At 37.3% G+C, this 22,914-nt stretch overlaps 1 protein-coding gene across 3 annotated transcripts in view; it reads left to right on the plus strand.

Annotated features, from left to right (window-relative positions):
• EPRS1 (glutamyl-prolyl-tRNA synthetase 1) overlaps window positions 1-22,914 on the plus strand; it is a 73,360-nt gene that overhangs the window by 16,751 nt on the left and 33,695 nt on the right. Inside the window, exons 7-18 of one of the 3 annotated variants that reach the window (XM_045455737.1) lie at window positions 10-136; window positions 848-1,040; window positions 3,015-3,186; window positions 4,934-5,167; window positions 6,457-6,541; window positions 6,956-7,015; window positions 7,316-7,336; window positions 12,926-13,036; window positions 15,296-15,432; window positions 16,183-16,390; window positions 16,983-17,095; window positions 20,901-21,018. In XM_045455737.1, the coding sequence (XP_045311693.1) occupies window positions 10-136; window positions 848-1,040; window positions 3,015-3,186; window positions 4,934-5,167; window positions 6,457-6,541; window positions 6,956-7,015; window positions 7,316-7,336; window positions 12,926-13,036; window positions 15,296-15,432; window positions 16,183-16,390; window positions 16,983-17,095; window positions 20,901-21,018 (1,579 nt within the window). The remainder of the gene's footprint in view (window positions 1-9; window positions 137-847; window positions 1,041-3,014; window positions 3,187-4,933; window positions 5,168-6,456; window positions 6,542-6,955; window positions 7,016-7,315; window positions 7,337-12,925; window positions 13,037-15,295; window positions 15,433-16,182; window positions 16,391-16,982; window positions 17,096-20,900; window positions 21,019-22,914) is intronic. The other 2 variants (XM_045455738.1, XM_045455739.1) reach the window with 2 other exon arrangements.

The raw sequence follows: 22,914 nt of genomic DNA on the forward strand, positions 1-22,914 counted from the left end.
TTGTTTTAGTTACTTACACATTGGGCATGCAAAAGCTGCTCTTCTGAACCAGCACTACCAGGTTAACTTTAAAGGGAAACTGATCATGAGATTTGATGACACAAATCCCGAAAAAGAAAAGGAAGATTTTGAGAAGGTAATTAAAGGTGTAGTGATGACCCTTTGTCAGAAAAGTTAATTAAAATTAGAGGGTGACTGGATACCTTCATGGTAAGAAAATAAATGAAGTTTGTTCTCATAGCTGCCTTTTTCCCTCATCTGTCTATTCTGTGTCTGAGACCTAAGGCAAGCAATATTGAGCTCCTATAGCAAAAAACTTCCACTTACTGTTTTCTTCCTCAATTGTACAATTTTACCAAAGTGCTATGTTTTCCTATAAGTACCAATTTCTTAAATGAATTGGTCACTAGAGACAGGTTTCCTTTCTGTCATATAATTGTAAGTGTGTGAATGAAACAAACACCAAGTAGGTATCGGAAAATGGGGAGGTTTCTTGGCCTCTTCTATCCTCTTTGTTCAGAAGCACTGCAATATGTTCAAAGAGAGGGCAAATGATTGTCGGTATGACCAATAATAACCAGTTTTCCAGAGTAAATGGAAAGCTCCATCATGAAATCAGCTTTCTCAGCTGAAAATTTGGAGACTAGTATAATGATTATCTTTTTTTTTTTTTCTTTTCTGACCTAATATACAACTTGTACAACCATTTTCAGGCTTTTTTTTTTTTTTTTTTTTTTTTTTGACTGATGGTGTGTTATTACATTTGCCCAAATGCAGTATCAAGGATTGAAAATACACAAGAAAATGCAAAAGATAAGTTGATGGTTATTTTGGATTCTCTTTGCAGGTTATCTTGGAGGATGTTGCAATGTTGCATATCAAACCAGATCAATTTACTTATACCTCGGATCATTTTGAAACTATAATGAAATACGCAGAGAAGCTAATTCAGGAAGGGAAGGCTTATGTGGATGATACTCCTGCTGAGCAGATGAAAGCAGAACGTGAGCAGAGGATAGAATCCAAGCATAGAAAAAACTGTAAGGCTCATTTAATGTCTTATGTTTTAATTGGCGGTCTTGTGTTCTACTTCTTTAGTAGAACAAGATTTCTGTGAAAGATGCTGGTTTGAGACCCATTTGGGAATGTGATCCATACGTTCATCACAGATTTCTTTTTTTCTTTCGTTATCATCTTTACATTGTTACTACTTTCTTGGTGTCACAACTACATGTGAAGTGTGTGTGCCCGTAGTTGTGCCCATAGTGTCTCGCTGCACTTGGTCCTTTGCATTGCGTTCATTCCATTGCAGTGAGTACTTCTGCAATTCTTTGTAGTTCTCCCAATTTAAATACTTAGCCTTTCTAAGAGGTTCAGTGATCATGTTATTAGTACCTGAATCTTCTTTTCAGCATGTGAATGTAACATGTAAGCTTAGTTAGTACAACTCTATACCTCTGAGATATCACTTAACGAAAAAGCATATTTCTTATTCATTACTTGTCTCCTGAGCTACTGATTGGGGCTGTTTTTATTCTGCATTTATGTTGCCATAATGTCACATTTGGGAAGTGTATAGTGAATTGTTGTCAAATTGTTAAAAAGTGTTTTTTTTCCCCTTTTTGAGGTTTCCCTAACATTTTCAAAAATAGTTAACAACTGTATTTTTAGACTCATTTGATTTTTTTTGAGGACAAAGTGTCCGTCATATCTTCAGGAGGTTCCACAGAGAGTCATTGTTTAATAGTTCTTTCTTACCTGCATGGGGCAGGTTTTCAGTATTTTCACAAGATAGAACCATAGCTACTTGGGACAGAATTTTCTGGGATGAAATTTGTATCATTGTTTTCTGTGATCTCTCTCTCTTTTTTTTTTTTTGATCCAAGAGTCTCCTGTTTTCCACTGGAATGACTGACAGTGCTTTCTGGTAGCCCATGGACTCAGGCTCACAGCCCACGTCATGTTCTTTACATGGGCACAGGCTGTATCACTGATGCCTGTGGGCACTGTGGATCAGGCCAGTCTGGTCTGTCCCCTGAGCATGAGGAGGCAGAGGAACAGAATGCTTATGCTTCAAAAGCAGAATTAAATTTGAGACGCTCAGGGGCTGGCTAGCTGTGCCTTGATCGGCAAGTGGGAAACACAGGGCGAGAAAAACCTTCAAGTCTCATGTTTCGTCTCTTACCCTTACTTTTATTTATTTATCTCAGTGGAAAAAAATTTTTATTTAGTTTTGGAAGAGAGACAGAGTACGAGCAGGGGAGGGGCAGAGACAGAGGGAGACACAAAATCTGAAGCAGGCTCCAGACTCTATTAGCACAGAGCCCGATGCGGAGCTCAAACTCGTGAACCAAGAGTCATGACCTGAGCTGAAGTAGGACAATGAACTGACTGAGCCACCTAGGTGCCCCAGGTCTCTTACCCTTAATGAGTACTATATAAGTGAAATGTATTGCTTTGACTTCTAAAAACATATTCATAGAGCACTTTTCCTAAGTGTTTTTTGTGAGACTTCTTCATAAAAAATGATGCATTTAGGGGCGCCTGGGTGGCGCAGTCGGTTAAGCGTCCGACTTCAGCCAGGTCACGATCTCGCGGTCCGTGAGTTCGAGTCCCGCGTCAGGCTCTGGGCTGATGGCTCAGAGCCTGGAGCCTGTTTCCGATTCTGTGTCTCCCTCTCTCTCTGCCCCTCCCCCGTTCATGCTCTGTCTCTCTCTGTCCCAAAAATAAATAAACGTTGAAAAAAAAAAAATGATGCATTTACTCTTCGTACCACGTATTGGAACTATGATGGTATTTTAATTTATTTTTTATTTTATTTTTTTTAATTTGTATATTTATTTTTAAGAGGCCACGTTCGTTTCTATTGACAACTCATTCTCTACATACATACAGTTATGGTATTTTTAAACTAGGGGAGTGTGCTTATAATAGAAAAGTAAACTATTAAAATAATTTCAGTTCAACTAGGTTAGTAATATATTAGATAAACTGTAATATAATTAATCTTACAGCTATTGAGAAGAATCTACAAATGTGGGAAGAAATGAAAAAAGGGAGCCAGTTTGGTCAGTCCTGTTGTCTGAGAGCAAAAATCGACATGAGTAGTAACAATGGATGTATGAGAGACCCAACGCTTTATCGCTGTAAAATTCAGCCGCATCCAAGAACTGGAAATAAATACAAGTAGGTGTTATCTCTTTCATTATGCTAGGCAGCCTACTGTGATTTCACTTTGATTGACTCTACACTCAGAGTAGATGCAGAATAGTCAAGAGACCTGGATCTTTGTTCACTCATAGATTAATAACTGCTTTTGGTAAAGCATGTAACCTAATCTCTTGGGCTGTTTACTCACCTATTGATTAAGGTTATACTAGGTTGTTTCTAAGGTACTTCCTTAAGGTCCTTCAGTTTGCCTAAAGTTGCTTTTTACGTATCGATTAGGTGTATTGTGGTGTGTATCTTTAGGAGATCTTTTTCTTCCTCTTATAAACTTGGATTCTGCTGGGCATAAGTTGATTCACAAAAAAAAAAAAAGGTGGTAGACTTGAAACTTTACAGAAATGTGAGCATTATAAGAAAATATGTGGGTTCTTTTTTTCTAGTTTTGATTAGTTTTCTAAGTGGGTCTTCAGTTAAAAGATTCTTTTTCTTTAAATGGGTTCCCCTTCTCCATTAATTTACCATATAAAGCAACCATAGAATATATTTTTTTTATACTTTGAAGAAACCCACTATAGGTAAATACTGAATCATAACTTCTGGAGAGATTAGTGAATGTAAATGATAACCTGTTTAGCTAATGTGACTTTAAACTTGTGGGTATAGATCTGTGTGTCCGTATGTAGACAAACACATTATGGGTGTGGTTACACATGTATACACAAATCTTTCGTTGTTTTTTTTTTTTTTTTTTAATAAGTGTCATTTTTAACGGTGCTTACTCATTTTACTAGGCAAATACTTTGAATACATTGGAAAAGTTAATTTGGATGTGCATTTTCAGTATGAAATAATTGCTAAGCATAATGAAGTAGAAGTTTAATGAAGTTGTAGCCTAAAAATTAGAAGGCATAATACGGCATATTTTTTAAAATTCAAATTAAAAGTACTTGTGCATTATGTACATTATATTAATCAGGAATTGTTTTTAAGACTATTCCATCTTAAATAGAATTTTAATTAACTTAGTTTTCTTCCCTTTTACTTGTCAGAGAAGGAAATGCTTTGTTCTTGAATTCATTTAATTACAGGAGATTAAGCATAAGGATTTACTTGAGTGTGGGATTAATTAAGATATTGGAAAGCTAAAATTTCCCTTGAATTATTAAGTACAGTTGACTCTTGAGCGGGGGTTGTGCAGTCAGAAATCTGTATATAACTTTGGATTCCCCAAAAACTTGACTATTAATAGCCTCCTATTGACCAGAAGCCTTACTGATAACACAATTAACACATATTTTGTTTGTTATATGTAATATATATTGTGCTCTTAAATAAGTCAGAGAAAAGAAAATGTTGTTAAGAAAATCGTAAGGAAGAGAGAATACATTTATAGTGCTGTATTGTATTTATAAAAATTCATGTGTAAGTGGACCCATATAGTTCCAATTTGTGTTGTTCAAGGTCAACTGTATGTATATTGCTTATTGTTTTCTACCATGGTATACATTGGCCATTACAGAAATGTGATTGTGGAATTTGCTGTGAATTGGTTTGAATATTGAGTGGGTTAACTGATTTATTTTCCTCAAAGACTGATGTTTTGATATGCTTTGATAATATTATGGGTTGTAAAACCTATTATTTTTAAGAAATTCCTAACTTGTAAGGAATTATTTCAAATTACTGTTGCTGTTTATAATGCATGATCTAATATGGAAAGGGTAAAATGCTTTATTTTGCTTTTAAAAATATTCTTTTTTTCCAGTGTGTATCCGACATATGATTTTGCCTGCCCCATAGTAGACAGTATTGAAGGTGTTACACATGCCCTGAGAACAACAGAATACCATGACAGAGATGAACAGTTTTATTGGATTATTGAAGCCTTAGGCATAAGAAAGCCGTATATTTGGGAATATAGTCGATTAAATCTCAACAACACAGTGCTATCCAAGAGAAAACTCACATGGTTTGTCAATGAAGGATTGGTAGACGGATGGTATGTTTACTGTTACTTAGAATTGAGAGGAAGTAAGAACGTGGTATATCAGTGATTTTAAAACTTTTGAGTGGTGGGGAGGATGAATGGGAAGAGGTGGAATGGGTGGGTCTCTAGGGTTTTTGGTCCTTGTCTTTATTCCATCCAGTGCATCGGGTCCCCTCCCCCTCCCCTTTATTTTCATGCTACAAACACAGAGTGCCCATTGTGGACCCTGGTGCATGGGAATGAAACACACAAGGGCACAGCCTCTGCAAATCTCAGCATTGTTTAGAAAAATAGTTGTGACTCTGGTCCTTTGTAGATCTGGTTACCACTCTCCACACTGCTGAGGCTCTGAGGCTTTTCTTTTCAGCTGGGTCCCATGAAGACCAAAATGCCCTGAGTTGAAGCAAAGACATAAATGGTCTCTGCCTTGGTGGTGAAGATCCACCTTGTGGAGCAGTTGGTTGCCCAGAGGATTCAGCACCTAGGAAAAGTTTGCAAATCTCGGTAGCATATTAATAACCTATATGGGATTTCTATGAGGAAGAAGAGTATGAAAATTAAAGTCACCTTGTAGCCATGTATCTGTGTAAACAAAACCTGTTCAGATGGGTTACCATGCTGATAAGTCAAGAATATTTTTTATCTAAATAAGAATGTATACAGTAGTTTCTGTTGGCATCACATAATAGTGACAGTATGTATTAAGTATTATCTGTTGAATAAGATGTATTTTATATTGGTTTATTGTGAAGCTATATTTGACAAAAGGCAAATGTTGGGCTCCAGGCAAAGGGTTTTATTGCAAACTTACTAAAGTGTGCAAATTTCTGCAGAATATTAATAAGCAGTGTGTATATTTTTTATAACCCAAATGTGTATATTTTTTTATAACCCAAAGGGCTTTGTGAAGTATATTCATACGTGGATGACATGAGACCATCTCTTCTCTGATTTTCATGGTCATGTATAGAATAGAGACCATGGATATTGTAAAATAAAAAGCAAATAAGAATGTCTTAGTGTATGGATTTTCTGTATTTGAAGATGTCACCTTTGTGTCTTTTTGATATGTACTTTAGTCTTTCTAGTACATTTATTTTACTGAGCAGTATTTGACCAGAAAGCAGTTTTGCTCTTCCATGAACGAGGGCTCACGGGAACCCAGTTCTTACAAGCAACTGTTAGTCACAAGTCTTTTCACAAGCTGTTTATAGTTTATTATTCATTAAGGCATTTTGTACTCCTTGTGATTATACATTAAAGAGTTCTCCTTGGTAACTGAACATTTCCTTCTTTCCCAGGGATGACCCCCGATTTCCCACAGTTCGTGGTGTGCTCAGAAGAGGGATGACTGTCGAAGGGCTGAAACAGTTTATTGCTGCTCAGGTGACCTACGCTTTGTTTTCCGGCTTCTGGTGTTTTTACGTGTCTCATTAATACCCCTTTAGTCTCTGTTATTTCTGTCCATTCTGTTCCTTATTTGTTCCTTCTAATGTAAGTGTAGGACTTTTTTTTTTTTTTTTAAGGAGTATGTTTCTAATAGTGGAAAATTGAGAATGTCCTAAACCCTTAAGCTGGAGTGGGACAGAGGCAGCCATGGTATGCTTACCTGTTGAAATACGTGCTCTTGACTGTGGCTGTTCAGGGCAACTGGATTGGTTCGTGCATACTCAGTTTTATATCCCAGTGGAAGTCAACAGTATTTATTGGGTGTTTTCTTTTCTAACATGCATAGCTTTAATTAAATATTCTAATGGACACTTCTTGACCTTTAAATCGTTTTATTTATTGTTTTTCTAGGGCTCTTCACGTTCAGTGGTGAACATGGAATGGGACAAAATTTGGGCATTTAATAAAAAGGTACATGTTTTGACTCTTGGTCCTCCTTTCTCATGCCTAACTCCTGAATAATGTAGTATGTGTGGAATTCATTAATGTGTTCATTGTAGAGAAAATTTTGTGAAGGATGTTGTCATTTTGCAGACCTTCAGGAAAATGGAATGTTTTCCTTTCTTAAACATAAAAAGAGCATTAAGCCTATTAGCTATACCAAGCAAGTAACCATGATTAAAACAAACAAACTTGGAGTTAGTGGGGAACGGTAACAGTTTTTTCGTTCAATCTTTTATGAACACTGCATTTCATTTTTCTGCTTTCAAGCTGCGAGCTCTCTGTAAGAAGGTATTACCTAATGCTTTTATCTGCCTTACTTAGCACATAGCTTTTAGCATACATGTTATAACCTGAGATGTTATACAGCCTTGAAGCACAATCACATTTATATAAAAGACTTGCTTATACAAATCCATTGAAAATGCATTATTCCTAGTTTCAAAAAAACATGTCCTCTAGTTTTCTTAGTGGCAAAGGGAAGATTGGGCTAACTCCATTCTCCTGTTCCCTTGTGTACTGAGAGGACAGAGTTTTAAAGTTGTATGTTTCATTGAGTTGTATTGAAGGTTCACTGTGTCTTAACTGAATCTAGCTTTTATTTTTTTAACTATTTCTTAAAGTCAAGGAATACTGCATATGGACATTATTAATTACTAATTGGAAGCAGATACTTAGACACTATAATAAGGCAAATCATTAAAATGCCATGTTTTAAACTATAGTCTCTGTGATTGTGTTCTGTAATTTTTTTTTTCTTATTGCTGCTTGATTGTGCTGATGCCTTGCCTCAAGAAATACTTGCTTGTCTCGCATGTGTCTTGAATTTGTTTTATTTAGTCTTGTGTGTTTTTTGATACATAACGGAACTAATTGGTTCTTTCTGTTGCTGCAGTTACTAATAATAAGTACAAGTAGAATTTATAGGTAAAGTTAATTTGGAGTACTTTTCATTAATAAACCAAATTTTACAGGTTTTCAGTTCTAATAAAATCATACATGTGCACTTAGTTCAATTGTATGAACTATATATTTCATGATGGTTAGAGAGTTCTGTAGGGTCTGTTAAAGTGAACAGCAGATTTTCCTGTCTTCTGTTCTTACATTTTCTCCCTCTAGAGAAATCACTTTCAGCTCTTTTGGGTAATTCTTTTGGTATTTTTCTTGCCTGTATCTCTAAATAAGATGTGTGTTCATACTTGATTTTTTTTTTTTTTTAATTTCAGGCATCCTTATTTGACTTCCTACGGTGGAAAGCAGGGATGTGGGTCTCTTACTTTTTCTTATTATCTTGTTGGCTTTCTTGTAGCTGATTGTTTTGTTTTCCCCCTCATTTGTTTAGTTTTCTAATTCTGTCTGCAGCTTTCTGCAAGTTATCTAAATTTCCTAACAAGATGTTCTTATGCCTCAGTATACTTTCAGTTTCATTGTGGAGACATCTCTTCCAGAGCCTTCTGCACTACTCCCTTCTGATCTAGATTAGGGCCCATTAGCTTCTGAAGCACAGCAAGCAGTCTTCTGAGGTCAGTCATCATCGTCCCGGAATCCCCTTTGTGTTTGTTCTGTGATGGATCCTCTGGTTCTTGGATCTCCCTTCTCTTTTTATTACTCTCTTGCTTTGCTGTACTCCATCCTTTGGTAGCTCCCTGAGAAGGGGGCAAGGGATGAAGATTTTTGAGACCTTGTATATGGCCTTTTTTTTTTAATTATTATTTTTTTAATGTTTGTTTATTTTTGAGAGAGAGAGAGAGAGAGAGAGTGCAAGTGAGGGAGGGGCAGAGAGAGAGGGAGAAAGAGTATCTGAAGCAGGCTCTGTGTTCTTAGCCCCGGTGCAGGGCTTGAACCCATGAACTGTGAGATCATCAGCGGAGCTGAAGTTGGATGCTTAACCCACTGAACCATCCAGGCGCCTGACTTTTTTTTCACTTAAAAAATTTCATGGTTATGTGCTGTGCTGGGGGTCTGTTTTCATCCCTATCCATCAGAAGAACATGTGGCTTCTAGTTTGGAAACTCATTCCTTCAGTTCTGAGAAATTTTCTTGAATGCTTTATTTTTTCTCTACTATGTTTTCTTCTCTCTGGAACTCTTCTTGAGCAGATGTTGGGCCTCCTAGACTGGTCCTCTAATTTTATTTTCTCTCTTTGGCCTTTGCTTTCCGCTAGATCTGCTTGACTCTGTCTTCCTACCCTTCTGTTGAGGTTTTCATTTATGTATCATATCTCTAAGATTCCTTTTTTATTCTCTGCTTCTTGTTCTGTTCCTGCTTAGAATGCTAACATCACTAGGAGTATTTTTCTCATGATATCTCTTTCCTGCAGATTGTTTCTTTAGGCTTATTCTTTCCTGTTAAAGGCATATCAGAGGCATCTCTGATGTCTGGTTAATCTTGGTCGTCTGCACGTGTAACATGGAGGACTAAGGGAGCAGTTAGAAGCCCTGAAGGGAAGAGTTGGACCTTCAGCTGAGACTCACTGTAGGATGACCTGGCTGAGTCAGTTAGTTGGACAGCCTCTGTGTCAGTAACTTTATATCTCACTTCTTGGATTAGGCAGTTTTTCCAGAGGGTTTCTTTCAGTTACGTGCCTGAAGTGTGAAGGCTTCGCTGCTCTCGGCTTTGGAGCTGAACTGAGCAGACTGGTGCGGCCTGTGTGGTGTCATACGTTCACTTAATCCCCTCGTGCAGAACCCTCCCCTTCAGCTCTTTCTGGTATCTGGTATCAGGAAGGATCTGGACACGCTCCTTCTAGAGTAATCTTCCATTCTTCAGTGGGGCTGGGGGAGAGGCAGTTGCAGAGAGGGGATGTTTCCACATGGTCTCCAGATTCCAGCATTTTGTTGTTGTTATCTCCTCTCCAGTTACACTAATTTTTCTGGGTTTGTACCTTTAAACAAATAAAAAAAATCCTTTATGTCTCTTTAGTGGGGATGTGGGAGGAAGTGAAGGTAGGTGAGTATTTTTCAGTCTACTTTGTTTATCCATACATCTGTGGGATCCCTAATCATCAAGCACCATGTTAAACACATAGCATGGCTAAAAAATTTTTGATTGGTAGTAAAAATGAAGTTGTTCTGATATGTACCTTTTTGTTTCTACTGCTGGCCTTCCTGACATCTTCCCACATGTCCTTCACTTTGCCATTCTCTCTGACCCTTGCGGTACAGATCTCTTATTTAGGGCTCATGTCATATTCAGTCTGATCACTGCTTTATTTTTTTGTGGCTTGTTCTTTTTTTCCAAGTTCTGCAAATAAAATGTAAGTGAAGCATCCGTGAACTAAATTTAATGCTCTGGCATTGTGAAGCAGTTATTAAGGACAGAGAAAATGTCATTCTTTGGACACTCTCCCACTCTTAGTAACTTAGCATTTCTGTTAAAGCATCTCCTGCTAAAAGACAAGTGGATTAACTCTGGATTAGCTGGAACTCTTTAAATACATTCTCCTTTGGGGAAAGAGCTTTACTTACAGAGTGTGGTATATATAGTAAAGAGAAGAGAGGAGAAATGGATGAAGGAGACAGTGACATGTGGGGTGGTAATAATCTTAGTATCCCTCTGCAACTACGATAATCTGTATTTTCTTAGCCTGACTTTTCATCTCAGAAGGAAACTAATACAGAATAACTAAATAGAATCCATTTCCATTAAATGATCTACCTTATTACTGATAGACATTTCACCACCTCCTCTCTAACTTCCTTCTTGGTTTTACATGTTAAGGTTTGAAGTCTTCAGTCAAAGCAGAAGAGTCACAAGCTTTATTAAGGTGTTCATTTCAGAATAGTATTTACTTCCATCAAATTTTATTTAGTGCTTTAATTTTAAAATCTGTGTTAGTATTTCAGTGGTATGATAATATAATAGTTTTTTCCCCAAATCTCATCTTTACCCTCATGTGCTCCTAGCTAGAAAATTTATGTAAAGACTTCCCTCTTCAACCCAAAACAAGCAGAGTCTTTCTTGAAATGAACAACTTTCAAGTAAACCCCAGTCAGTGAAAGGGTGTCCTGGTTGAAGTGTGTCAAGGGTTCTGGAGTCCTCTTCTGCCCAGTCCGAGGCCTGTCCTTCCCCCACTCAATGGTGTCTGCTAGAGCAACTCCTTGAAATTCCTGGGACCCTTTAGAGTAATTTGATCCAGAAAGTTTTAGAATTACAAACCTTTAGATAAATAAAACTATAATTTTAGAGCTGTAAAAGACTTAAATCTTTTAATCCAAGATTTCCCAAACTTGTCTGATCCTGACCATCTATGGAATGCTTATTAAAAATAGATTTCTAGAGGTGCCTGGGTGGCTCAGTCGGTCGAGTGTCTGACTCTTGACTTCGGCTCAGGTCACGGTCTCACGGCTCGTGAGTTTGAACCCCGTGTCAGGCTCGTGCTGATGATGCAGAGCCTGCTTGGGATTCTCTCTGTCCCTCCCCTGCTCACGCTCTGTCTCAAAATAAATAAACTTAAAAAATATATAGATTCCTAGACTTTACTTCAAACCATTACCTTGATAATCTTTTAGTGTCGAGTGGCCCAAGTACAGTGCCGGCCAGTGCCCTGAGTGAGCGTCTCAGGTAGTCAGCTGTGGGAGGCTGTCTTCTACTCCTTTCATCAGTTGAGGAAACTGACTTGTCAGGTTGGCTTGTCTGGTTGTAACTTTAAAGAAATTTCATCTGTCTTCCTGGCTTAAATACTGAACTGAGTAGTCACTAATTAAATCTTGGATCATTCTAGCCCAGTTGTAGCTGAATGAAGAAATCCCAAACGAGTAAGAATGACCTGTAAGCTAACTCAGGGAAGCAAAAAATGAAATAATAGAGAGGCTGGTGTTGATCTACTACCGACGTGGAATATAAGCCATTAGGAGTAGCAGACAAGGGGAAGTTCAGTAGCTTTTCTAGTTTCTTTGAGGGACTCTCTAAGGATGTTTCGAGTCACTCATAATTTTCAGAAGCCGAAAAATAGTCTCAAAGCAAACAAAAACCAACCCAACAGTGGCAACAACAAAGTTAATACAAAACAAACCAAACAGCCAAGTTTAATTAGCCATACCACTATTTCCTGCATCCTTCTACTTAGCTGTTTGACTCTACACATGCCTCTATCTACATTTTCTTCCATACGCTTTGTTTAGTGTCTAAACACTGCTGTTATATGTGGTCATCATGGATCATTTTAAATTTTGAACAGTGAAATGAAGAAAAGACATCAGACCTAGAAGGGCAGGCTACTCATGTTTTGGAGGTGGAGTTAGTTTAGAGCCTCGGGAGCACGACCATTTGTTCAGTTAGCCCGCAAATGCTTGTTCATTACCTGTGTGTGCCAGGCCCTTGCTGAGTACTGGGAACACAGCGTTCCCTGTATATATGGCTTGCAGACCAGTAGAAATGTCTTGTTTATACTAAGATTTATAGAATTGCCTTATTATAGTGACCTAATGCTATTTTGCTTTTGATGGTGTTGTGTTGCCAAACGCTAAAAACGGTACTAAAACACATATATCTATATTCTTTCAAAATGGACTTTTCCAACAATACAAAATTATGTAACACATTTACCTGTAGGATTGATACATAACCCCACAGGATAATTTTTCCTCACCTTCTTATACCAGAGTAAAACATGACTTTCAAAAGAAGTATTTTGCTTTAACTAATTGGTTTCTTTTTTACCTGTTAGTAGTTAATTCTTGGAAAGGAACTCTAAATTTCATGATTGTTTTTTTTTCTTTCTTTCTACTTGACAGTTAAATATTAGAAGACTTAGCAGGTAAACCAAAAAATTAGTAAATGCAGTAACAAAGAAAGCCAGTTAGTATTCCTGTGCTATTATTTATTTATGAAGTTTTTAAAATGTCTGAATGTTTTAAAACGAGGGTGCATTTGTTGCAGGTTATTGACCCGGTGGCTCCACGATATGTTGCATTACTGAAGAAAGAAGTGATTCCGGTGAATGTCCCTGAGGCTCAGGAGGAGATGAAGGAAGTAGCCAAACACCCAAAGGTCACCTTCACTTCCACCAATGTTATTCTCAGAAGGAGCAGGATTAAAGAGGGGACAATGTGGCTTAGTGGTAATAGTGTGGTTTGGGGATCATTTTCTATTCAACCTTATTTGTTAGGGGTTGATACTAATTGAAGTAAATATTTTTGTGGGTTTCCTGCTGAAGAAAATTATTCTAGTAATAATCCACAACACCTCTCAGAGAACTACTACCCTCTGTGCCTCTTTTTCTTATTCTGTAGAGATAGTATGGAAGTATATAAATAAAATTTATCTTTCTGGAGTCATTTTGAAAGATGAGGTATTACAATTCATGCTCTTATCTTTATAGGGAAGATGAGGTGCATTCGCTGTTAACGAGGTTATTCATCATTACCTTTCTTTGTCCTGAAGCCAAACATTAGACCTAGTAATATTAATCACATTTTTTTTAAAAGTAGTCTCTACACCCAGTGACTCCACACCCAACAAGGGGCTTCAACTCATGACCCTGAGATGAAGAGTCACATGCTTTACCAACGGAGTCAGCCAAGTGCCCTTTGAATCACGATTTTAGTCCAGGATCTATCACAGTATCATTTACTCTGTTGTAGAAAGTATCAGCAAAGAGAGAATATAAATCTTAAATGTAGATAGTGGGGAATTCCTCTTAAGTTAAAGCATGGTTGTTGTCTTAGATAGTTATGACTGCTTGGTTGACAGTCATGAAGCAAAAATAGGTCCATGTATTCTAGCTTTGGGGGTTGTCTATAAATACCTTCATTGTGTGATGGAGATTCATAGACCGATTCACTACCCTCATAGCCTTACTCATAATTACGTTACATTCACAGACTCACTCACGTATAACAATATGCATCATGAAGAGCTATGGATTTTCTAAGATGCAGCCTTAATATGATTGCCTTTCTATGACATTGGCTATTTTTAACTTTAAAGATTTGACTTTTTTTTTTTAATTTTTTTTTTTTTCAACGTTTATTTATTTTTGGGACAGAGAGAGACAGAGCATGAACGGGGGAGGGGCAGAGAGAGAGGGAGACACAGAATCGGAAACAGGCTCCAGGCTCTGAGCCATCAGCCCAGAGCCCGACGCGGGGCTCGAACTCACGGACTGCGAGATCGTGACCTGGCTGAAGTCGGACACTTAACCGACTGCGCCACCCAGGCGCCCCAAGATTTGACTTATCAGGAGATTCCTGATAAGATGTGGAAAGTGTGTGTGTCTGTTATTGATTTGGCTTTGCCTTTATCTTACATCTGATTGGTTCAGCCCAGTGAGTGGTAGTATCTGATAGATCACCTACTACTGTTAGCTTAATTGTGAAGCTAAGTGAATGTTTTGAAATTTGAATGGTGAGGATAAAACTTTTTAAGGGTGCTGCTGCTTTTAAAATGATGGTTAAATGTATTCAGATAGCTTAGTTAATAGAGTAAGTGATAAAGGAAAGTAATAAGTTAGGAACTAATTGATTTGGAAGTACACTTTAAATGATGACTGGATTACTCAGTTTGATATGTGGAATTTTCATTATTATTACCCTCACAAAGTGTTATAGATTTAGCCTGTTAGCATTCTGTTCTGAGCCCAGCAGAATAAAGCTTGATACAATATACTAATTTTTCTCAGATGTATTGGTACTTTCATTGAACAGTTATTAAACACATGCTGTGTAAGATTTATTTCAAAGGATCTTCTTATACTTCTTTCTCTTGAAGTGAAACAACTGAAAGTTAACACAGCATTCTTTTTATTCCTTAGGTCTTTTTTCTTCTTTACATAACACATTTTCTGACAAGGCAGAAAATTTATCTGTATGCAAATATAATACTTGTTAAAATTTGTTTTTTAAAATATGAAAGGTCCACAGTTTCCTGCTGTGGGGACATCTGTTGTCCTGTAATACTCTGTAGTCACTGATCAGGACTGACTTTATTTTCTCCTTTGCTGAAAAAGCTTTAGTGACATTCTGAGGATAGCAAAGCAGATTCTGTTTGGAGGGACACCAAGGACAAATAATATGGGCTTAGCTCTGAAAAACAAAGAATTTTAGGCTGGAAGTAAGTTTAGAGGGACAGGTCACTTCCTCTGACTCCCCTTAGCATTATTGGTCAGATGGCTTACTCATTGTCATAGAGCTGGGATTTGGACTAGCATAGGTAATACATTTGGTTAAAGAATAAAATGAATGAATATATAAGTCTGCATGCTGGGTTCAAGAAGTTGTTTCAATCAACACTCTTATTTTTTTTAATCAGAATCCTGATGTTGGCTTAAAGCCAGTGTGGTACAGTCCTAAAGTTTTCATTGAAGGTGCTGATGCAGAGACATTATCAGAGGGTGAGATGGTTACCTTCATAAATTGGGGCAACATCAACATTATTAAAATAAACAAGTAAGAACTTTTCATCTATTTTCAAATAAATGTGAAAGGAAATTCTTAAGTTTCTTCATTATTAAAAATTACCTAATTTCGACTCATTCATTTTCCCAACTGGTTAACTTGCTCAGGTGTAGAAACTGCCAATTCTGGACACATAACAAATTTCTTTTCCATGTGTTCCAATTAATTAATTGGTTATTGGGATATGTTTTGCTTGTGATGTTGAAAATTACTACATCTGAATATAAAAAAAGAGTTCTAATGCTTACAGGGTCCCTTTTTGTCATTAATTCTCATTATACAGTTTGCCTGCGGGAGGGACCCTTTGGACAGAATTTGTATATGTAACATAATCTTTATCCTAAAATCTGCTTTAAAATTATTTTGTGATGACTGTGCTACTGTCCAGTTATTATAGTGTGCTACACTTGTCAGTTCTTAAGATTATGTAAATGGAACATAGCATGCTAGTAAAATTAGTTTATGTGAACTCAGAAATCTTAATTGTCCAGTCATTGCATATGATTTCAAGTAATTGTTACATGTTTTAAAATTCTTTACATTTTTTTAATACTTGGTGCTGGTGACCTTAAAATTTGTAAAAATATTCTTGTTTTTCATCAAATATTAGACATTCAAATACATGTTTGACACTCTTCCAAAGAAAATTTCTAGCCATTTATTACAGATCGCAGAACAAAATAATGCATTCATGGCAATTATGGTTTGTTTTCTCTAAACACTTTTCAATCTTACATCTAGAAATGCAGATGGAAAAATTGTGTCTCTTGATGCAAAATTGAATTTGGAGAACAAAGACTATAAGAAAACCACTAAGATCACTTGGCTTGCAGAGACCACGCAAGCTCTTCCCGTCCCGGCAGTCTGTGTCACTTATGAGCACTTGATCACAAAGCCTGTGCTAGGAAAAGATGAAGACTTTAAGCAGTATGTCAACAAGAACAGTAAGGTAGACCCCTGAAAGAAATCGTATTTCTTTTTTCCCTGTCATATAAGCTTTTTTTTTTTTTTTTTTTTTTTTTTAAGAATTTTTAAAAAGTACTTTTAAGTACTTGGTTTTCAAACAAAATGGAGAAAAGATCTGTAAAATTTTATTAAAATGAAAAGATGTAAAAGGGTGATGTTTCCATTTTACGGAAGATAGAAGCTGAAGCACACTGAAGGTGAGTAAGTTGCCTGAGGACAGGCAGAGCCCTTGTGCCTAAGTGCTGAGGGCTGCCGTGAGTTTCAGCCAGGTCTGAGTGTGCTTTTTGCACTGTGGCTCCTACCTATGGTGGGAAACTTACTTATATATCTTCAGGGACACCAATCAAGTTAGTTGAGAGGTTTTCTGAAATTCGTCAATTTATAGATTTTGACTTTTGAAAATACAATAAATGTAATTGTTTAATTCTTCACTGTTTCACGGTGTCTGCTTAAGTAGTAAAGCTTTTAACATATTTGTTGAAAATAGCCTCTGGAAAAACAGCTTGTACTGTAGAGTTCTTTTGAGTGCTCTGATTTCTGAGAAGGTGTATTTTCGTCTTCTGTCCTCTTTACAGCATGAGGAACTAATGCTGGGGGATCCCTGCCTGAAGGATTTGAAAAAAGGAGACATTATACAACTCCAGAGAAGAGGGTTCTTTATTTGTGATCAACCATACGAACCTGTTAGGTAAGTAAATGTAGTTAAGCGTTTATTTATTTTTTAATTTTTAATTAAAAAATTTTTTATAAATTTTTTTATTTTAGAGCATGTGAGCAGGAAAAAGGGGTAGAGGCAGAGAGAAAGAGAATCTTAAGCAGGCTACCTGCTCAGCATGGAGCCCAGTGGTGGGCTCAATCCCACAACCCTGGGATCATGACCTGAGCCAAAATCAAGAGTCAGATGCTCAACTGACTGAGCTACCTAGGCACGCCTGTCTTTGAGCGTTTAAATGAAAATGCTTAAAGTTCTTACAGTAAATAATATTTTAAAAATCAAGTTTCTACTTAAGTACTGTCCCTGATAATTCTCTATTTGGTCCGATTTGTTTTTTTTATATTTAGTATTTCAGGCTTTATAGTAATAAGGGGTAACTTTGAAACAGTAATTACTAATAACAAATTATTCATTTCTAAAATTAAACCATCTTATAATTCATCTTCATGGAGTCCAAGTATAAACAAAAAAGTTTCATCATATCTTACCTTTGGGTGAAAATTATCACTCTTACCTCTTTTTTCATAGTGTATTTTCTTTTTTTTAGTTTTTTAAAAAAATATTTATTTTGAGAGAAAAAGCATGAACTGAGGAAGGGGCAGAGAGAGAGGAGAGAGAGAGAGGCCCAAGCAGGCTCTGTGCTGTTAGAGTGAATCCCCATCCAGGCTTGAACTCACAAAACATGAGATCATGACCTGAGCTGAAATCAAGAGTCAGATGCTTAACCGACTGAGCCACCCAGGTGCCCCTGTGTTTCTCTTTATTTTATTTTTTTATTAAAAAAATTTTTTTTTGATGTTTATTTATTTTTGAGAGAGACACAGAGCACAAGTGGGGGAAGGGCAGAGAGAGACACAATCCGAAGCAGGCTCCAGGCTCTGAGCAGTGAGCACAGAAGTATGATGCTCAACCCACTGAGCCACCCAGGTGCCCCTCCCTGTGTTGCTTTTTAAACTGTGAACTAAGGGGATTATTAGGAAAACTTTTAGTTTCTAAATTTTTGTCCGTGTTCCTTTCGGTTTTCTTTTTGGTCTCTGCTGTTTTTTCATTGTCATCTGTTGCGTGATCAGACCTTTCTCTTGAGTGCTACACTTGGGAATCTGATGCCTTTTAGACATCCTTGAATAGATACGTCAAACTCCGTATCTTCAAAATCCCGAGATCCTTAGTACCATCTCTGCTCTGCTCCTTCATCCCCTCACTCCAGTTGGTAAACTCTAGTGCTTGCACTGCCAGTCTAGGCTATCTCTGTGTGGCCCCTGCTCTGCTGTGTCAGCCCTTCCGCCCCTGCACGCCCCTCCCCACCCCTCCCCTGGCATTTCTTCTTGATTACCAAAACAGCTTCTAAAGTAGCGTCCCTGCCTCCAGTTCTGTCCATTTCTAATCCACTTTTCACATGGGCCCAATTCTAAAAATTTCAAAATAACAATTTTATCACATTTCCCCCCTGCTTAAAAACTCTTCTCGATTTCAGGGTAAAATCTAAACTTCTTAGTGTGACTTGTAGGATTTTTTTATGTTGTGGCCTCTCCACCCCCCTGAGCCATATCTTTTGTAATTACCCTCTCACGTATCCATTCTGTTCAAGATACTGGATAGCTTGGAGCTTTCCAAAGGCATCAAATGCTTTTGAACCTCCTGTCCTGCCTTTTGCTGGAACGGCCCTGCTTTTTCTTCATCTGGGTAACCTTTCAGATGTTACTTCTCCCAGAGCTCTGGTCTGGATAGGCACCCAACCTATGTATCTCCATAGTATCTAGCACTTTTCCTCTTTAGAGTGTTTATCACACGCTATTGAATCTGTCTTGTTTCCGCTACTGGAATTCATTCATCAGGGACAGATACTTTTTTTTTTTTTCCTTAATGCCACATTGCGTTCAGTCATATAACATCATACATGTAAACAGTGTGGTACAGTGCCTGGTACCTACTAACCCTTGTCACACATTTAGTGATGATGGTGGTAGTGGTGTGGGTGGTGACGGTACTACAATTAGAGTAATGCCCCGAGCAGAGTAGGTTCTTAACTTAGTCTGAAAAAATTGCCAAGTTTAAACAAATGTGCCGGATCAGTTGGATGGTCACATGCAAAAGAGTGAAGTTGGACCTCACTCCATCTACAAAAATTAAGTATGAATCAAAGAACTAAATATCAAAGCTAAAACTATAAACCACTTAGGAGAAACATTAAGTGTAAGTCTTTGTACCTTAGCATTGCTTTCTTAAACAAAGCACAAGCAACCGAAGAAAATATACATAAATTGGACTACATCAAAATTAAAAAATTTTGTGCTTCGAAGGATACCACCAAGGAACTGAAAAAACCCACAGAATGGGAGAAAAATGTTTACACGTGTATCTGATAAGGGACTTGTTTACAGAATAAATGAAGAATTCTTACAACTCATAAAAACAGATTAAAAATGGGCAAAGGACTTGAATAGATACTTCTCCAAAGTGGATATACAAATGGTCAGTCAGCATACAAAAAGATGCTCAGTATCATCAGTCATTAGGTAAATGCAAATCAATACCATAATGAGGCGTCACTCCACACCCACTGGGATGACTATAGTCAAAAAGACCGACAATAACAAGTGGTGGAGGATGTGGAAAAATTGGAACCCTCATGCACTGCTGATAGGATTATGAATTTTAAGATGATCTGGTCACTTTGGAAACTGTGGCAATTCCTCAAAAAGTTAAACATAGAGTTAGCATTTGAGCCAGCAATTTCCTCCTGCCTGTGTACTCCAGAAAAATAATAACGTGTTCATAAAAAACTTTGACAGGAACGCTCAGAGTAGCCTCATTCGTAATAGCTAAAAGTTACAAATAACCCAGATGTTCCTCAGCTGATGAATGGATAAACAAAATGTGGTATGTTCATACAAGGGAGCATTATTCAGTCCTAAACAATAATGAGGTACCCTTCATGCAGTAGCGTGCACGAACCTTTAAACATACGCTAAGTGAAAGAAGCTGGTCACAGCCGACCACGTATTGTGGGACTCCATTTAAACAAAATACCAGAATAGACAAATCCATAGAAACAAATTAGTCGCTGCCAGATGCTAGAGGCATGGGGGACCAGGAAGTGGTAGCTAAAGGGCACAGGATTTCTTTTTGGGGTGATGTAGATGTTTTAAAGTTAGAGGGTGGTGATGTTGCAGAGTTTCATATAATCATTGAATTGTGTACTTTCGAAGGCTGATTTATAATAATATCTCAATAAGACTATTTAAAAACATTGCAGAGATACAGGACCCTATTGTTACTGAATTCTTTTTGTTTTTCCTACAAAATTTGAAGAAATCATTTGCTTATGAATAGTCTCAGGGACAGTGGATCTTGCTAATTACTGTACTTTCAGAATTGAGAAATTCTTATAAATGTTTTACAGAAATTCTTGTTTATAAGCAGATTAGGTGTGGTACATAGACGCACTTGCTCTAAATCAAGAATGAGACCATTAGCAGCCACTAGTGCCATTTCTGGTGACAGAGTAGCTTTTGTCCAGGAGTTAGCATGTTTATATCTATAAAAAGTTCTTAAATTGGAAGCATGCACTTAGAACTGCAAATTTTTATTTGTGTATTTATTGGTTTTAAACTACTCTGAAGAGCTTCTGATTTGAATAATAAGAGAATGGACTGTTTATACTTTGAAAAACATTAACATAGACGGTACCATTGAATTAATCGAGGAATTCAGTTTTAATTGATGTCAGATACTCTTGTTCAAATAAACTTTTTTTGACCCTCTATTTTCTCTTTAGCCCCTATAGCTGCAAAGAAGCCCCATGTGTTTTGATATACATTCCAGATGGACATACTAAGGAAATGCCAACATCTGGGTCAAAGGAAAAGACCAAGGTAGAAACAACAAAAAATGAGGTAAATATTGACTTTTATGGATATGGCTCTAGTCGATGATATTTTTGCCCCAGGGTTTACACTCTTTCTTTACCTTAAGTAATCTCTACATTCAGCGTGGGGCTCGAACTCACAACCCCAAGATCAAGAACATGCTCCACCAATTGATCCAGCCAGGTGCCCCAAATCCTTTTCTTTTCTTCTTCTTTTTTTTTTTTTGGAGAGAGCTCACATACCAGTTGGGAAGGGGCAGAAAGAGAATCAAGTAGGCCCCACCCCCAGCGTGGAGCCTGACATGGGGCTCTATCTCATAACCATGAGATCACAACCTGAGCTGAAATCAAGAGTTGGACACTCAACCAGCTGAGCCACCCAGGCGCCCCCCTTTGTTTTTTTGTTTTTTTTTAATAACCTGTCTACTTTAGGATCGTTGTGTAGAGCTAAAGAGTACTTAGAGGACCACCTGTTCTTAGCTACTCATTTACACATGGAAAGAAAAGGAAAAATCCCTTGCCCAAGATAACAAAAGTTGTTATTGACAGAGTTAGGACATTGAAGCGGTTTTATGGTTCCCTATCTGTACTTTTCTGTCAGACTCCAGTGCCTCTGAGAGAAGAGCTCCTGATACCAAGGTTCAGAAAAGAGAACATGGATAGGAGTTGCCATGTTGTGGGCAATAGGTTTCTTTCTTGAATCTTGGACTCAGATTGGACACTGCCATGCTAATTTACTGTTCCACAATGATTTTCCTGTAGTACTTGATTTTAACACAGCAGTTGTGGAAAATTTAGTTTTGCAAAGATATGACATCATTGAAAGAAATGTAGCATACTGTAAAGACTGAACCACTTTGAGCTTGTAGTACATGCAAACTACAAACATGTAATGTTTGAGAGATGTTGGGTATATTACTCTGTTTGCCTCAAACACATAAAATATTTTGTGGCACCCTGGAGCACCTTGATACCTGGTTTGGGATCCATAGATGTTGGCAATTGGGTAAACACTGATGATTTGGCATCAGCGTAGAAGATACTTTGGAGGGTGGACTGGAAGTAGGATTAGAAGATGTTATGAGTGGTAAGGAAGCCGGAGGGTGAGAGCATGGAGGATGTAAAAGAAGACATGAATTTGGGAAGTAGAATTGTTGAGACAGTAATTTCTAATTCTGTTGGGTTGACTAGGTAAATAAAGATAAATAACCTGAGCTAAGGAAGACAGAAATACGTAAGTTTATTAGATGTGAGTTTGGAACTGTTTACAGTGATGATGTCGTGGCTTGAGCTTTTAATTTACACAAATATTGTGGGATCTCAGCCAAAAGAAAATTAAAGGAAGAAAAACAAGAGGTTTTTAAAAAAATTTTTTTAACGTTTATTTATTTTTGAGAAAGAGAGAGTGCAAGCGGGGGAGGGGCAGAGAGAGGGAGACAGAGAATCCAAAGCAGCCTCCAGGCTCTGAGCTGTCAGCACAGAGCCTGACGCGGAGCCCGAACTCAGGAACCTGAGATCATGACCTGAGCCGAAGTCAGGCACTTAATGGACTGAGCCACCCAGGCACCCCGAAAAATAAGAATTTTAATGGCGCAGTATCTACGTTCTGTTTTTTATAAGTATATACCAGCAGCTCTCAAACTATTTAGTCTCAAGACCCTTACATTCTTAAAACTGGACCTCTTTTGTTTTATGTGAGTTATGTTGATTAGTATTGGCTACACTAAAAATAAAATTGACAAGTTTTTAAAGAACATATTCATTTTAAAATGACAATTATAAACCCAATTATATGTTTATATAAGTAACCCTTTTTGAACAATAACTATGTTTTCCAAAACAAAATTGTGAATTAGAATGGTGTGGTTTTTGCACTTTTATTTTACTTACTTGTTTTTAAACGTTTATTTATTTTTGAGAGAGA

The sequence above is a fragment of the Leopardus geoffroyi genome, chromosome C3 (genome assembly GCF_018350155.1).
Source record: "Leopardus geoffroyi isolate Oge1 chromosome C3, O.geoffroyi_Oge1_pat1.0, whole genome shotgun sequence".
NCBI classification, from domain to species: Eukaryota; Metazoa; Chordata; class Mammalia; order Carnivora; family Felidae; genus Leopardus; species Leopardus geoffroyi.